The following is a 15,922-nucleotide window of genomic DNA, read 5'->3' as shown; positions in this document are numbered from 1 at the left end:
GTGATCTGGTAGGTGAAAGATCTCCATAATTTCCACTCTTGATTTGCTTGTAAGAGTCACAATCTCAGGCCTTAGAAACTGAAATGTTAAGAAAACACAAATACACTCAAATTTATGCCATTCTACTCCTCCTTTTCATTAGGAATCATATGTAAATGATGAAAATATGTTAGTTTTTTTAAATTATCATATTAAATGTAATTTTACCTTTTCTTCACAGGAGGTTGGTGACTTTATTCCTGTGTGGATCATTTAGATTGTTGTAGCCCTGGTTATTGATCCACTCAGTAATGGTAGTTAGATGGTCATTTCTCATGACACCTTTGTTTTGAAGCAGAGAAAACCATGTCTTTACCACCTCTGTGCTGTGTTTCTGAAAACTGTTTTCGAAGGTGTCAAGCCTGGTTTTACTCATTGGGTTGTTCTGAAAGTTTTTCAAGTCCTTTTCACTATCCAACCAGAATGTTGGCATTGCACCAAGGATCGTCAGCTTGAAGGTTCCCACAATATCATCTTTACTTATTGTGTTGGCCAAGTGTGTTTGTGATGTTGTACTGGGAAATTCACAATGTATTTCTTTAGGCACGTAAATGATTGGGCGTTCACCGCCATGATATTTGTGTACATCAGAAATGTTCCCAGTAATTGAGTTTGTTGCCATTTCAAGCATGGCTTCTGCTAATCTGCTATTCTGGTTCAATTTTCTGGCCATCAATATGCTACTGACTGGTGGCTGGTGATCTGCATTGATGAAATGCCCAATTCCTTTATTTTTTTATTGCATATGTTTTCCATTCTTTGCATAATTTCACTTTTCCAACTTCTTCCTGATGTAACTTTTTGCTTTCTTTTATGACTTTTCCAGAATTGCTTTTGCTGTTCCTCCAGTGTGTGATTTAGTTTTTTCAATCACTGTGTAGAGGGATGAATTCAGTTTGTTCTGCCAGCTGAGGTCTTCATGGAATGGCTGTATTGCAGTTTTGCTTAACTCTGTGAAAACGGCCAGCAGCTCTTTCAAAGTAAAACAGAAAACATAACACAGAAACTCGCACTTGACACGGGGATACAGCAGACAGAGGAGGCAGCAACTATGGATCACAGAAAGAAAACCAAAACACTAAAAGTCTAAGAAAACCCACACAGAGAATCTAAACTAAGAATAATCCTATAACCCATAAGACAAAGCTAGAATATAATGAAATAAACAAAATCAAAGAACCAAAAACACAAAACACTGGGTCAATGAGCCAGGCACCCTAACAGACTTATGGCCAATATAGTAATTAAAAGAGAGGAAGGCCCTAACATCGGCCAGTGAGAGAGTGGGGGAGGCCGGCTTTAACCTGACGAATGGGAAACAACCATTGGGGGGCTTTGACACAACACCACCCCCCGCCCCGGGTGAAGGCAGAGATCAGAGAGAGACTCGAACCTAGCATGCCATTAGATTCAATTACAGGAAGAGGCCCCTGAATCCCACCCACAGCCAGGATATGGATAGAACACAAATAAATAATGAAATGAAATAGACTGAAAATTTAACTGAGTAATCAGGAAGCCCTGTGTTTGGGTTCAATTTTCCGTAAACCTGACATTTGTTTCTTAGTTGCTTCACACTAACGGTGCCTATTCCATCTAAAAACAGCAACATGGTTTCCATATGACACAGAGTGATGACTTTGAATGAACCTGGTTGATTGAATCTTGATTAAATTTGTATTGTTGCTCTGACCACTTTGCAAAGACAAATTAAAAACTCACAAAGACAACCAGCTTGTGTGTAATTCTATTTATTTCAGAATGTTCATAACAGTGGCCAATTATGTTTATAGGCCGTTTTCACCAATATGTTTTAAATATATTTAGATAAACTTTTAAAGTATGTAATATCGTATTGGTACATTTACCTGCAGTTTTATTGTCCACTATTGTGTAAAAACATTTCCATAGAGATAATATATTTTATAATTTCACTGTTAACCCCCCCACTACCACCTTCATAGTTACACTGAATTAAACAAAAATTATACACCGTTTGCATGATAACGAATAGGATGCTGCTGACAGTGAACTACATGCAGGTTTTTTTTCCTGTAGCTTCTGTGATTCATCAAAAGCAGTTTCTTTATCTCCAGAGCTCCTTTCACAGTCAGGCTCTGCAGAATTACTCCAGCTGTCACCTTGTGCTCCAACCAACAAAAAAGAAAATCAAGCTGCTAAACCTTACAGTTTTTCTCAAATGTTAAAACACAAAAGCCAATCCTGTAACCCAAATGACCAGTAGTCTAAACACATTTACTAAATGTAGCCACCATATTCCAGTACCATAAACACATGTCACATGAAGACACAATTCACAAAACACAACCCTCTGTACTCATAAATCTAAACACGTTTTTCCTTGCTAAAACACATGTTGCAAAACAACTCTGCTCATATTCTCAAATGAAAGCCCATGTGATGCAAAATGCTTGCCACAGTCACCAATCTTTGAACACAGGGAACACACCTGGCGTCAGTCACTACACACAACGACTCAAAATTGAAGACACCTGTTGCTAATGATGTGACCCCACCTATAAAAGCATAGTTTGGTGAAGATGCCAAACAATCACAATGGATGAAGGCATTTGAGCGTGCGGAAGGAGAAGAGCTGCAGGCCAAAGAGCTGCAGGCCAAAGAGCTGCAGGCCAAAGAGCTGCAGGCCAAAGAGCTGCAGGCCAAAGAGCTGCAGGCCAAAGAGCTGCAGGTAGTGATGGCCAAATGAAGCTTTCTGAAGCACTGAAGCTTGTGTTGAAAAACGGTTCATTACTCGAAGCTTTTCAACACAGTCCTCTCTGGTGACATCTGGTGGCCAAAAATATGAAGAGCAGCTTGAATCCACAAAATAAAACCAACCGCTTCATTATGATTGCCCACTCTACTGAGTGGAATTCTGTCTGATATTGGGCCGCCGCTGTGTTGCTTGGAACGTGTAGTTTTTGGTGGTTAAGAAAATGTGTTTTATTTGTTTAATAAATAGTTTTGACCAGTAAACTCTCCTTGTTATGCACCATGGTGTGGTCTTTCTTTGCTTGGGACTTCTTGATGTTGGTAAATACAATAATTGAAAAATACCACGTTACATATATATACATATAATAATGTAAAACACATTATGGAGTATGCTTCTGCTGTGAGGTCTTTCCTCCATGCAGGTATGCAATTAATCGCCGGAGGGGTGTATTTATAAATAATAGCTATTATATTAGGGAAATTTCCCCAGACATATTTTTGACCTGGGGGTAGAATTGATTGTGAAATGGAAAAGGAAAATGCTTATGAACTTGCAAATTAAAAACATGATGCATTTAAGGTAACCCTTTTTCATTTTTATTTAAAAAGAGAATTTGTTCTAGTGTGCGATGGCCGAACCTGTTCCTTTTCGTGGAGATAATTTCTCCTGCCTTAAGGAACATCCCTTCACATGGAACAGAAGAGGCTGGAGTGCAGAGAAACTGGTAGAGATGCAGTTATACAGTCTACCTGGGCCCCACAAACGATCAGATAAAGAGAATAAATAAATTCAATTGCTGCACATTTGGCAGACTAACATTTTCAGATTAATTAAACAATAAAATATATATTTTTACAACATTACATGTAAAGAATCAAGTGGAAGTTTTTCTAAAGTTATTTAATGATATTTATATTATGGAAGCAGATTTTTGACATTTGACCTTTTTCCCGTTTTCAGATATAATAAACACGCACAAAACAAAAGCAAACGGCCAGAACACAAAGCTGGAAAACCCACCCGATTGACAAAAATCAACTCAAAATTCTCCCACACAACAGAACCTCCTCTATTCCTCGCTGGCTCCAAATCTCTCAGTGGAATGATCAGTGGTTCGCTATCTGTCACCATCAAAACACTCCACAAATCCCGCGAATGATTCGCTTCCTTATAAACCATTGAATCACATACTGAAGCAGTTAGGTTCTAAATGAAGCTTCGGACGTCACTGATCACGTGGCTCTGGCCAAACGAATCAAGCTTCGACACAGTGCTTCTGAAGCAGTGTGTTGATTTTTTTGACACACGCACCGGAGCTTCAGCTTCAAGCGGACCATCACTAGCTGCAGGCCAAAGAGCTGCAGGCCAAAGAGCTGCAGGCCTAAGAAGAGGAGTTTGGAGTAGAGGAGGAAGAGGTGAAGGCCTAAGAAGAGGAGTTTGGAGTAGAGGAGGAAGAGGTGAAGGCCTAAGAAGAGGAGTTTGGAGTAGAGGAGGAAGAGGTGAAGGCCTAAGAAGAGGAGTTTGGAGTAGAGGAGGAAGAGAAGGAGGCCAACAAGAGAAGAAGACAACCTCGCACCATCATAACAGATGATATGCGAGCAACAGTAATTGATCATGTCATTGTCCATGGCATGACAATGGCTGAAGCGGGACGAAGAGTACATCCAAACCTGAGTAGGTTCACCGTGGCCACCATTATCAAGGCATTTAGACAACACAATAGGTATAGTACGCTATTGCTTTCTTTGTCACACTACAGTTTTACAGGCCTGTGAAAGTGGTCTGTTACTTTACATGTAGTTTTACATATAAATCAGTCAATTGACAACACGTGTTTCTTTCTTTAGAGCTGAAAGAATGCCACATAGAGGTGGGAGGGTTGCCATATTCACAGCGGCACAAGAAACCCTCATTGCAGATATGGTCCGTGAGAACAACTGCATTAGACTCCTGTGCTACCTGATTGACCGTTCTGAACACCTGTACGCTTTTCCATGTTCACAGAGGATAATGCAGTTGGACGCGATGGCCAGACCCCATGAGTACCTCTTCCTGGATGAGGCTGGCTTCAACCTCCAGAAACGAAGGCGAAGAGGCCGTAACATCATTTTCCAAAGAGCCATCACTGAGGTTCCTGGCCAACGGGGGGGGGGTAATATTACTCTTTGTGCAGCTATGGGTACGGAGGGGCTTGTCCACTGGCATGCTGTCCTTGGGTCTTACAACACCCAACGTCTCCTCACCTTCCTAGAGGAGCTAAAAGACATCCTCCTGGACCGTCAACAACACCATCCTAGGCTAGCACATCACATGTATGTGATCATTTGGGACAACGTCCGCTTCCACAAAACACACCAAATCAGAGAGTGGTTCACCACCAACAGTGACTACTTTTTAAACGTCTGTCTGCCACCCTACTCCCCTTTCCTGAACCCTATAGAGGAGTTCTTCTCATCATGGAGATGGAAGGTTTATGACAGACAGCCATACACAAGAGAGAACCTCGTACGGGCAATGGAGCTGGCCTGTGCTGACATCCCAGTGGAGGCCTTCCAGGGATGGATTCGCCATTCCAGGGCGTTTTTCCCGCGGTGCCTAGCAAGGGACAATATAGCCTGTGATGTGGATGAGGTGATGTGGCCCAATGCAGCTCGGCGACATGATGCCGCACAGTGACTGTGTGTAATACTGTAAAAAGACCGTGTAGACAATAAAAAAGACTTCACACCCTGATCATGTTTCCGAGAGTACTGTTGTGTGCGATAGATTCTGTTTTTGCATTGAGTTGTATTACAGTAGTGTACGTACATGCAGGATGTTTTTATAGATTTATAGTCTTCATGTGAAACTCACAAATCTAAATGCCTAATCCTCTGCAGGGTTCTATGACGATCCATTACTGTACAGTTTATAAAAATATGCATTGGCAGTTATGAAACAAAGAACCTTCTCACAAATTGAGCATTGTGTTTTCAATTGTTTTGCTGTAGTGTGTAATGCTGTGTATAGTGTTTACAGTTTTGACAGCTTCGAGCTGCTCTCTTGGTGTGGGAGTTTGAGTTTTGCAGTGGGAAGGTGTGGTTGTGTTTATGTAGCTTTAGAGAAGGGTGTTCTGTTTGGACATTGGGGGACCTGGTGGTAACGTTTGTGACATGTGTTTTAGCATTTGAGAAAAACTGTAATATGACACATGTGTAGTTTGTCTCTTAAAAACAATAGGGGGCACTCAGGTACTCTGTGGATGATTTAGAAGCCTTTCAGAGTGATTAGTAATTTACTACAAGAAAGACTTTGTTGCATCATTTTAGTGTGCTCTTTGTGCGCAACAAAAAACAAAACCTGTCATAAGCAATCTACATTAAGCTATAATGGCTAAACAAGCAGTTAGGACTTTCTTTTTTTTTTCTGTGATAAGCACAAAAATTAAGTTAAAATTAAACCAAAGGTACAGAGATATCTGATAATGATGATTAGGCAGGTGGAAGATCTCCAGGTTTTCACTGTACTTCATTTGCTTGTAAGAGTCACATTCTCTTCTCTCGCAAACTGAAAAGAAAACAGAAATCCACTCTGGTCAGATGCTTACCACAATGCATGCTACTCCAGGTACCTCCCATCCCTTTCATTATGAATCACAAATAATATGATGTAAAATTTGATGTTACCTTTTCATCAGAGGAGGTTGGCAACATCTTTCCTGTGTGGATCGTTTTGATCTTTGTAGCCCTGGTTAGCGATCCAATTATTAATAGTAGTTAGATGGTCATCTGTCATAACACCTTTGTTTTTAAGCTGGTCAGACCATTCCTTTACCATCTTTTCACTGTGGTGTGGAAAACTTTTTTCAAAATCTTTAAGTCTGCTTTTGCTTATATTTGTATTCTGGAAGTTTTTGAAGTTCCTGCTACTATCCAACCAGAATCTTGGCATTGAACCAAGGATTGTCAGCTTGAAAGTACCCACAACATCATTACTACTTATGGCTCTAGTCAAAAGGTCTCTGAAGGCTTGTGATTTTGTACTGGGAAATTCACGATGTACTTCTGCAGGCACATAAACTGTTGGAAGTTCACGGCCATGATATTTGTGTACATCAGAAATGTTCCCAGTAGATGAGTTTGTTGCCACTTCAAGCATGGCTTCTGCTAATCTGCTATTCTGGTTCAATTTTCTGGCCTTCAATATGCTACTGACTGGTGGCTGGTGATCTGCATTGATGAACTTTCCAGTTCCTTTATTTTTTTTTGCATGTGTTTGCCAATCTTTGTATTTTTCTACTTGGCCAACTAATTTCTGACGTAACTTTTTGGTTTCTTTTATGACTTTTCCAGCTCCCTCTAACATGTACCAGTCCCCTCCCCTGATCGTTTTAGTTAATTCTTTCCGCTTGATGAAAGGCTCCCATTGGCCTGGGTAACTGAGGAGAGCATCAGCCTCCACAGATCGAAGACGATTTGCTTCCACAGTGATCTCTTCTTCACTGGCTTGTGGTTTCATTCCACGTGCCCAAGCATGAAACAAACAGCTCTTGCCTTTGTTGTCTATGCTCACTGTCTGGTTATTGATGTGCACATCATAATGGCCATCGGGGTATTGGTCACTCTTTGGTCTGTAGATCAGGGTCACAGTTTGATTGGCATGTCGAGTGTCTGGGCTCAGCTCCTGCATTTTGGTAAGTCTTCCATTGCTGTCCTCTGTTAGGATGACAACTTTAGTGCCAGTGGCTTCTGACAGGACTCTGATATCAAGGATGGTGCCTGCAGTCGTGGAGTTCTTGATCTTTTCAGCATGTGATCGTGAGCGCTGACCTGCCTCTCCTTCAACTTTTAGGTTAGAATTTGGGTGTTTTGGCATGTATGCAATGTATCTGTTGTCCTGTCCAGCTCTGAGCTTTTCCTCTGTTCTTTCACTCTTTAAACCCTTTCTCACATATTTACCAATAACACCATTTGCCTTGTCTTTAACAATAGAAACAATGTGACTGGAGAACGTCTGGTGGAAAACTTCCACCAAAGCATCAGCCAATAACGTACTGATGGTGCTGCCTAAATCCTGCTTGAAATCTTTCAGCAGTTTAATGTCTTCTGCAGACAGATCACTTACATTCACAGTCTCTGATTTTCGTTGCTTTTCTTTAAATATTTTCAGCTGTTCGTGAAAATTTGAAAAAAAGTTGTCTGACAGGCTGAGCACTGCACTGATGGCTTCTCCTGCCAGTGTGACCATGTGGACACCTTGTATAACTGTCAGAATTGTTTTTGCTGTTCCTCCAGTGTGTGATTTAGCTTTTTCAATCACTTTGTAGAGGGATGAATTCAGTTTGTTCTGCCAGCTGAGGTCTTCATGGAATGGCTGTATTGCAGTTTTGCTTAAGTCTGTGAAAACGGCCAGCAGCTCTTCCTTTCTTCTCTCGTCATTCAGGAGATCATGAAGTTGTTTTTTGTCCTCAAGGTGTGAAAGAATAATGAGGTCTACTAATGAAGATGGAGGCTCTTTTTCTATTTTTAATTTCACTTCGTGATCAGTTCTCTCTTTCACCTTGTTTTTGATTTCTTCTAATATTGTTTTAATTATTTCATCTTCTGCCTTTCCCAATCCAAAGGTGATGAGTTCTTCTGCAATTTGTTTACCTGTGTGTTTTACTGCATTCTTCATATTTGTCTTTAAAACAACACTGAAGCCATCTTTAGCTTGTCTAGAGAGAAATTTTGGCATTGACTTAAGCTGTTTGCCAAATTTAACTAAGGATTTAAAACATTTGAAGCCCTTTGAAATCAGCTTTCCAACTCCGAACCCAATGAGAGAGACACCAATAGAAATGGCTTTTTCTATAGCCCATGACTTCCAGCTGAATTCTCCTGTCACCATGGCCTCAATGCCAGTGATGCAGTCTGATATTCCCTCAATAATCAGTCCCATTCCAACTTCAGCAAATGTTCCAAATGTAAATGCAGTGAGCAGTGCTCCTCCAACAATCTGTAAAACTCCAAGAAAGAACACCAGCAGACCTTCCCATGAGAAACGAGGCTTTTCTTCCACAGAAAATACATATTTCAGACCTCGTCTGTAGAGATTGTAAGCTTCATCTTGGAGATCTTTATCAGCATCTGAAAATAGTGAGAACATTGGGGATTTTGGGGCCATTGCATCCCTCCCTTTCTCTCTTATTTCTCGTAACTTTTGGATGGCCTCAGTAATGTTTTTTTCAAAGTAACTATACATTGTGGACCTGGTTGATAACTGTTTTTCCAGGCTGGTTGTGTTGCTGTTGGCTGAGTCTGCAGAGGACATTTTTACAAACTGAAGACAGACTATTAGTTCCTCATTAAGAAACTTCAAAGATTCCTGTGCCTTTGTTAGATCATCTATGGCCTTAGTGAGGTAATCTGATTTCTTTTGTTGTATAGTACAATATGCATGATTGTAAAAAGCTACAGCTGCCCAGCTTTCATCCTCTGCTGTAGCTTTTTCAAACAGTCTGGCTGCAATATCCCACTTTTTTTCATCCAGTGCAATATTTCCAAACTTGATATAGTGATAAATGCTGGAACTTGGTGAAGTCTGACTTTCAGACTGACTTTTTGCCTTTGACAAATCAGCTTTCAGACTCTCTTGCAGTTCATTTCTCTTCAACTGATCAATTTCTTCTGATTTAGTTTGCAGCCAAATCCCCCAGAACTCATTCATGATGGCAACAACAGCTCTTTCCTCGTCTCCATCAGTGGTGTCATAAATATCTTGAAGTGTTTCACAGTATTCTGAAAACAGGTCCTCCCGCAGTTTCATCTCAGCAACATCGTTCATCATGTGTTTTATCTTTTCTGCTGCAAGTCTGTCTCTTGTGCTCTTGGCTTCCTCCAGAGAGGACACTGTGCTGAAAGATGGCTGCAGGTGTTCAGTGGAAATGATTATCTGAGCAGATCCAGGTTTACCTTTGCGTGCAGTTCTTCCAAAAGCCTGGAGTTCCACTCTTGTGTTCTCAGCAAGGAAAGAGAGGATCACAAATAACCCTCCATTATTGTTCACCTCTGTGGACACTTTAATGTCTGTGCCACGGCCGGCAAGGTTTGTGGCAACAATGACATCACCAGGAAGCAGCTCCTTGTCTATTTTACTCAAACTGTCTCTGTCACTGCGGCAGTAAAGAATCAATTTTTTATTTGGGATGCAGCTCTTCAGCTCTTCGTAGATCTCTTTGGCTTTGTTGATAGTTTCACAGATCACCAACGCTGCTCTTCCTTCTCTGTATGAATTTGGGGAAATCTGAGCCATGACCACATCTTTTATTTCAGATTTCCATTCTTCAGCTGTTTTTTTCAGAGTACCTTTGACCTCAAATAACTTTTTCCTGTTGAATGTTGGTATTTTGCACACAGAGAGATTTGGATACAGGTCCTGCAAAAACTGAATGTCTGCTTTGCTCCCCAGTGTTCCTGTTGTTCCGTATATTTTCCCCTGGTATTTCTCAAAAAACGAAACGTTGGAAATGTAGTTTGTCACTGTTGAAATTGTGCTCAGTTTGACTTGGTGTTTAATCTCCACAAACTGCTGCAGACCATCACCCCATTTCTTATTCAGTTCAACAATACCAGTGGATCTGAAGTCCACTGGACAGACGTTGTCATTTTCTACAACATATTCTTGTCCTTGTTTCAGTAACATTGCCAGAAAGGCATTCTGAACCCACACTGAGACTTTCTTCTCCACCAGAGTCTTCAAGAATCCAGGAATGCTGATTTTGTCTTTATTGTTTTCACATGGGGTGTACTGAATACTCTCAGAGATCAATTCTGCAATGGGCTTGACAAGAACTTCTTCTGACTTATAGAGAGGACAACACAATCCTTCCTCCAAGACAAGAAATGAAAGCTCTGGGATGTCCAGGTCATTGTATGAACTGCACTTTTGAAGACAGAGCAGTCCCTTGTCATCTAGCGTGTAAACAGTAAAGCCGTAAGGCACATAGTCCTCAATTTCTTTGAAAAAGTCAACCATAGCATCCTGACTCACTGTTTTCAGTTTACTGAGAATTTCATGGTTTTCACTCTTGTAGATATCGTCTGAAAATCCTTTTGGCACAATGTTGGATTCTTCAGCAATAGTTAAAATGTCCATTGGATCACTAATTTCAGTGTCTTCTGTGTTCATTGAGTCATAGATGGCCTTGAAGAATGAAGCAGGAGGACCTCGTACAAATGTCTGATGTCCTGTAGATAGGAAGCCATACTGACTGACGTGGCTCCAGATCATGGTGAGAATAATGTTCAGGTGCTGCATGGAGACCATGGGGCTGGACAGGTATGTCAGCTGCACTCCCTGATCCAGCAGCAGTGAGTCCACTTCATCGATAATGATGCACTGAAAGTTACGATCAGGCCTCACATCCTTCATCTCAAATATTTGGCGAAGGTGATCAGCAGCAAAGGCTTCAATGGTTCCATACACCACGTCCTTCTGATAGCATTCTTTCCGATCTTTATCCTCATTTTTATTTGTGTTTGTGTCGACTGTAATGCCAAAGTATTTGTAAAATTCTGCCCATTCTTCAGCATCTCTTTGGCATAACACAGAAGAGCTGGACACCACATCCACCTTTTCACCTCTAAGCACACGCAGCACTGCAAACATCGCTATGACACAAGACTTTCCTTCTCCAGTTCCCATCTCCAGGAGCTTCCCAGTGTCAGACAAGGCCAACAGGCACCAGCTTATCATCTGAGTTGCCCTGGGAAACCACTTCCTTTCATCTTTGTGGAGGTGTACAGCATTGCATAAGACTGCAAGAACTTCCTGAAGGTCCTCTGTCTCCATGCTGTGACTCAGAGTCCTAGCTCGCCGTATATCTCTCTGTTTTTTAATTTCACCAGTTTCGATGAGGTTTGTTACATGAGTTACTGTGTTGTATGATTTACTCAGTGTTTGTTCGTCAATTTCTTTCATCTGCCGTATTTCATAAAAAAGGTTGTCAATGCTTTCAGTTTTCTCATCTTTAAGGCTCTTTTCTAGATGCTGGATCAGATTCTTAGTTGTGCATGAATCTATGAGCTCAAGGAGAGATTTATTGTTTTCATCTTTCCACTTGGAAGAAACCTGATATGTTTCCACCAAATGTAAAATCTTCATGATGGAAATACAGCTTTTATCATGATGGTGTATAGTTAATGCTTCAAGAACGTTTAAGGCCTCTACTGGTGACCAAAGTCTTTGTTCCCCAAGATTTGAAACCATCTCAAAAACTCCTTTGGTTTTTTTTTTTTTTGAGTCTTGAAATTGTTCCACACAGGCAAATAAAATCTCCAAACACCACTTGCCTGCAGGATCTGTCATGTTTTTAACAGCTTCTGTTTCACTAACAAAACTTTTCATCAGATTCTCCAGAAAGGTCAAAATGAAGATCTCATTAAAAAGCAGTTCCTTTCTGGTGATTTTCTTTGAGATTGTGATGATTTTATTGTCAGTGATTGTGTCTTTGTTTAGGGTACTGTGAAGGACCTGAAAAAGGGCCTTAATAAACATGTGTATCAGTCCCACATCTTCACTGTGAAATTTACTCATGAGGTTCTGCAGGACCTCCGCAGCAAACACCAGGGAGTCATCGTCTTTGAGTCTTGAAAGTTCCAGAGCATGCAGAGCACTGAGACTTTGTTTTTCAATAATAAATCCACGACTAAATGGTGTATGCCCTGTTTCCATTGCCTGTATGCCATGTTGAACATAATCTGACACAAAATCATCCATTGTACCATAAACAATGTCTGCTTCATAGACATCCTGGAATGATGGGTCAGTCTTCTTCATGTTTGTGTTGATTGAAATGTCAAGGTGCTTGTAGAAGTCAGACCACTCCTTTGTTTGCTCCTCTGAGTGAAGATCAGAGCTCAGCACAATGTCCAATTTGTTTCCCATGCAGACTTGCATGGCTGCAAACATGGCTGTAACACATGGGTCTTCTTCCACACCAACCAGTTGTACCACTCCACTTTTCTGAGTCAGCACCAGTCCACACCACCGCACCACCTGCCTCACTGTGGGCCACCAGCCTTTTATGTTGAACACTGCTTTGCAGAGCTGACACAGACATTTCTGTATGTTGTCTGCATTCAAAGATTCACATTTAAATGAATCTTTCATAAAAGTTTCTTCTTTTGGTACATTTTCTGTATATTTCAGGACACCAGTGTTAATGTTTTTTATCATTTCAATGACAGAGTCATCCAAATTCCACAACATTTTTACTTCTGCTAAAACTGCAGTTACACTGTTCTCATCATTTCCTCTTAGAGTCTTTTGGAAATCCTGACAAAATCGCTCAGGAGCAGCAGATTCAAGGAGCTGGATTAGAGAGTGCCCACAGTCATCTATCCAGTCTGGTGGTATGTCATACACTTGTACCAAGGTAAGGATTTGAGTTATGGAATCATCATCTGCATATTTCTGTGACAGTGCTTTAAGCAGAGTGACTGCCTCCATTGGAGTCCATTGGTTTCTTTGCACAAGTTTGAGGAGCATTTCAGTAGATTTTGAGTGGGCTTCTTTTCCATTTAGATCTGTGAGTGTGGATAAGAGAAGCTTTAAACACTGGATTTCCATCTTAAAAGTGAACACAGAGGCTCTTCCAATTGTACTTTGCAGTGATGATGTAAGGGTGCTCAGAAACTCAATTATAAAGAGGTTCTCAGTGGAAATCTCATATTTTGCCCATTTTTTGGCTATGAAGCCGGCATCACTATCAGATCTTCCGCTGTCATTGAAAAGGTGCATCAAGTTCAGATACAGGGCTTGAGTCAAGAGGAAACTCTCAAAAACACCACTTGCTGATTGGCTGATGGATCCCAAATGGGACTGCATATGATTGGAGATGCTTTGTAGGGAAACTTCTTCAGATATTTCCAGAGACAGAGCACAGAGCTCTGTGATGAACACCTGAGTGTGCTGCAGAGTGCTAATGGATGGAGGAGCATTAATCCACTCATCAAACAGAAGTTTGTCCAGGACTGAAAGGATCTCACTGAGCTGATCAGCTGTGAGCTGAGTCAGACTGAGACTCAAAACCTCAACACTGCATTTTGTAGAAAGAATTTCAAGAAGCTCATCACTGCCACTACCTGATTTATAGTTAGCTTCAAAGTCATCCAGATGCCATATTAGAGCATCTCGCTTGGTTTCATATTCCTGAGAAATGTAGCTGCTCAATTGTTTCTCAAGCTGCTCTTTGGCTCGTTGGTGAGATTCTTGTAGTCTTTGATTCAGTTTTTCTTTCTTCCTCTCCTCCTCTCTTCTCCTCTCCTCCTCTCTTCTCCTCTCCTCCTCTCTCCTCCTTTCCTCTCTTCTCTCCCTTTCTTCTTCTCCTCTTCTCCTCTCCTCTTCTCTTCTCCTCTCCTCCTCTCTTCTCCTCTCCTCTCCTCTTCTCCTCTCCTCCTCTCTTCTCCTCTCCTCCTCTCTTCTCCTCCCCTCCTCTCTTCTTCTCTCCTCCTCTCTTCTCCTCATTTGCTCTTGATCTCTGATTGGCTTATTAAAGCAATATTCACACTCATATGCATCATCGTGACCAACTGGTCTGTAGTATTCACCTCTATTGAACACATATACGACTCGACCATGAACCTCAGTTTTGTAAAGGTCATCAAATGATTTGCATGAAGGCAAGACTCGATAACATTTGCAGCATTTAAGATTATTGCCCATGTTACTTTCTGTTGGGACCTGGTTCCCCATTTTGATGACTTCAGCAGACAAGTTGCAGTTATCTGAAAGATAAGAAAAAAAGAGTGATTAAATGATCACAGACTCCGCTTTGTTTTATCCAGTAACCCTAGATTATTTCAGTTATATCTTGCCAAACATGTTTTGTGGTTATTAGAGTTTTTCTGAATTGCTAAAACACTAAACCCCATTCTCTAAACCAAATTCTTAGTGGCCTAAACTTATTTTTCGAATCAAACACTCTGTTAGCCAAACCTTAAACACGGTTAAGCCATTTAGAGACGATTTGCAAAACTCATCCACTCTTTTTATCAAACCCATAAACACATGCTCAGTCACTAAACACATTTCACACGTGTATTGCAAAACTGTAAACACTGGCAGGGGTTCTGCAACATCATGCAAACCTGTGGACATATAACACTACACATCTCCTGACATTTCTTGGTGGTCTACAGGATATTACGGCTGGATGTGAAATATATATTTCATGTTATTTTTGTTATCTACATTCTAATTCTTTTGTTACAGTTTTTTCTGAATGCTTAAACCCTAACTGTGATTCCTGTAGCACAATCTCTAAAACTATTCAGACTTATAGCAAAACCACTCACTGAGTTTGCAAAACTAAAAGCACAAAAACTGCTTTGCACTCAGTTTGCAATTTTGTAACACACACTTTGCAAAACTGTAGGCACAATTCACTGCACAACACTCAATTACCAAATTTCCAACACACTCCTAGCAAAAGTATACACATGTATGGCTATCATTAACACTAATTTGCCAACTGTCTGGCACACTTTCACATGTGAAAACTTCTTTAGATAATTCGTTCACTTTGCAATCAGCCTAAGCACTATAATACAGGTAAGCTGTGTGTGCGGAGTACAATGGAGGGAGCAGAAAGAGTGAGAAGTAGAGGAGGCCGAGGAAGAGGACGTGGAGGTGAAGAAGTAGGATGAAGAGGATGACAAGGACAAGGAGGAGCAAGAGGAAGACGAGGAGGAGGGAGAGGAAGATGAGGAGGGGGGAGAGGAAGGGTAGGAAGAGTAAGAAATAGAATTGCTGATGACATCAGAGCTACAATAGTGGACCACGTAATCAACCGTGGAATGACCCTGAGGGTAGCTGGCCAACGGGTCCAGCCTAACTTGAGCCGCTACACTGTAGCAAGTACCATAAGGACATCTTGAAATGAGAATCGGTTAGTACAGTCACTTCGCACAAAGATTTGTAGCACTGCCATATGCCAATGAGAAACACACCAATACCACTGATGTAAAAATACTGAAATTGTTACTTTACAGAATTGCTAGATGACCAGATGCTGGGGGCAGAGGAAGCATGTTCACTGCAGACCACGTAACCCATATAGTCATTATGGCGATTGCAAATAATCCTATACTTGGAAATAGACACTTGTGTTTGTTTTGATGTACT

The 15,922-nt window shown here is 41.0% G+C and overlaps 1 protein-coding gene across 2 annotated transcripts; it reads right to left on the bottom strand.

The window, feature by feature from the left end:
* Positions 1-6,448: 6,448 nt before the first annotated feature.
* On the bottom strand, positions 6,449-14,491 carry LOC147308192 (uncharacterized). 2 transcript variants are annotated; one of them, XM_086271985.1, is made up of 2 exons: positions 14,250-14,491; positions 6,449-14,102 (listed from the first exon to the last, which is right to left on the bottom strand). In XM_086271985.1, exons 1-2 carry the CDS (start codon positions 14,489-14,491, stop codon positions 6,449-6,451), a joined length of 7,896 nt encoding a protein of 2,631 aa, XP_086128111.1. The 2 variants fall into 2 exon arrangements, with proteins under 2 accessions (XP_086128111.1, XP_086128110.1); XM_086271984.1 differs by having other exon boundaries at positions 6,449-14,491.
* Between the last annotated feature and the right edge of the window lie 1,431 nt (positions 14,492-15,922).

Source organism: Aulonocara sp. 'chitande type north' Nkhata Bay, linkage group LG18 (assembly GCF_057382095.1).
Source record: "Aulonocara sp. 'chitande type north' Nkhata Bay isolate Kocher_YH1m ecotype deep benthic linkage group LG18, A_spYH_male_GT1.1, whole genome shotgun sequence".
Lineage (NCBI taxonomy): Eukaryota > Metazoa > Chordata > Actinopteri > Cichliformes > Cichlidae > Aulonocara > Aulonocara sp. 'chitande type north' Nkhata Bay.
This window is presented reverse-complemented; position numbering and strand designations above follow the sequence as displayed.

Bases quoted from the DNA above. Each gene is read 5' to 3' on its own strand.
- LOC147308192 (XM_086271984.1), bottom strand. From the start codon at position 14,491: ATGGGGAACCAGGTCCCAACAGAAAGTAACATGGGCAATAATCTTAAA.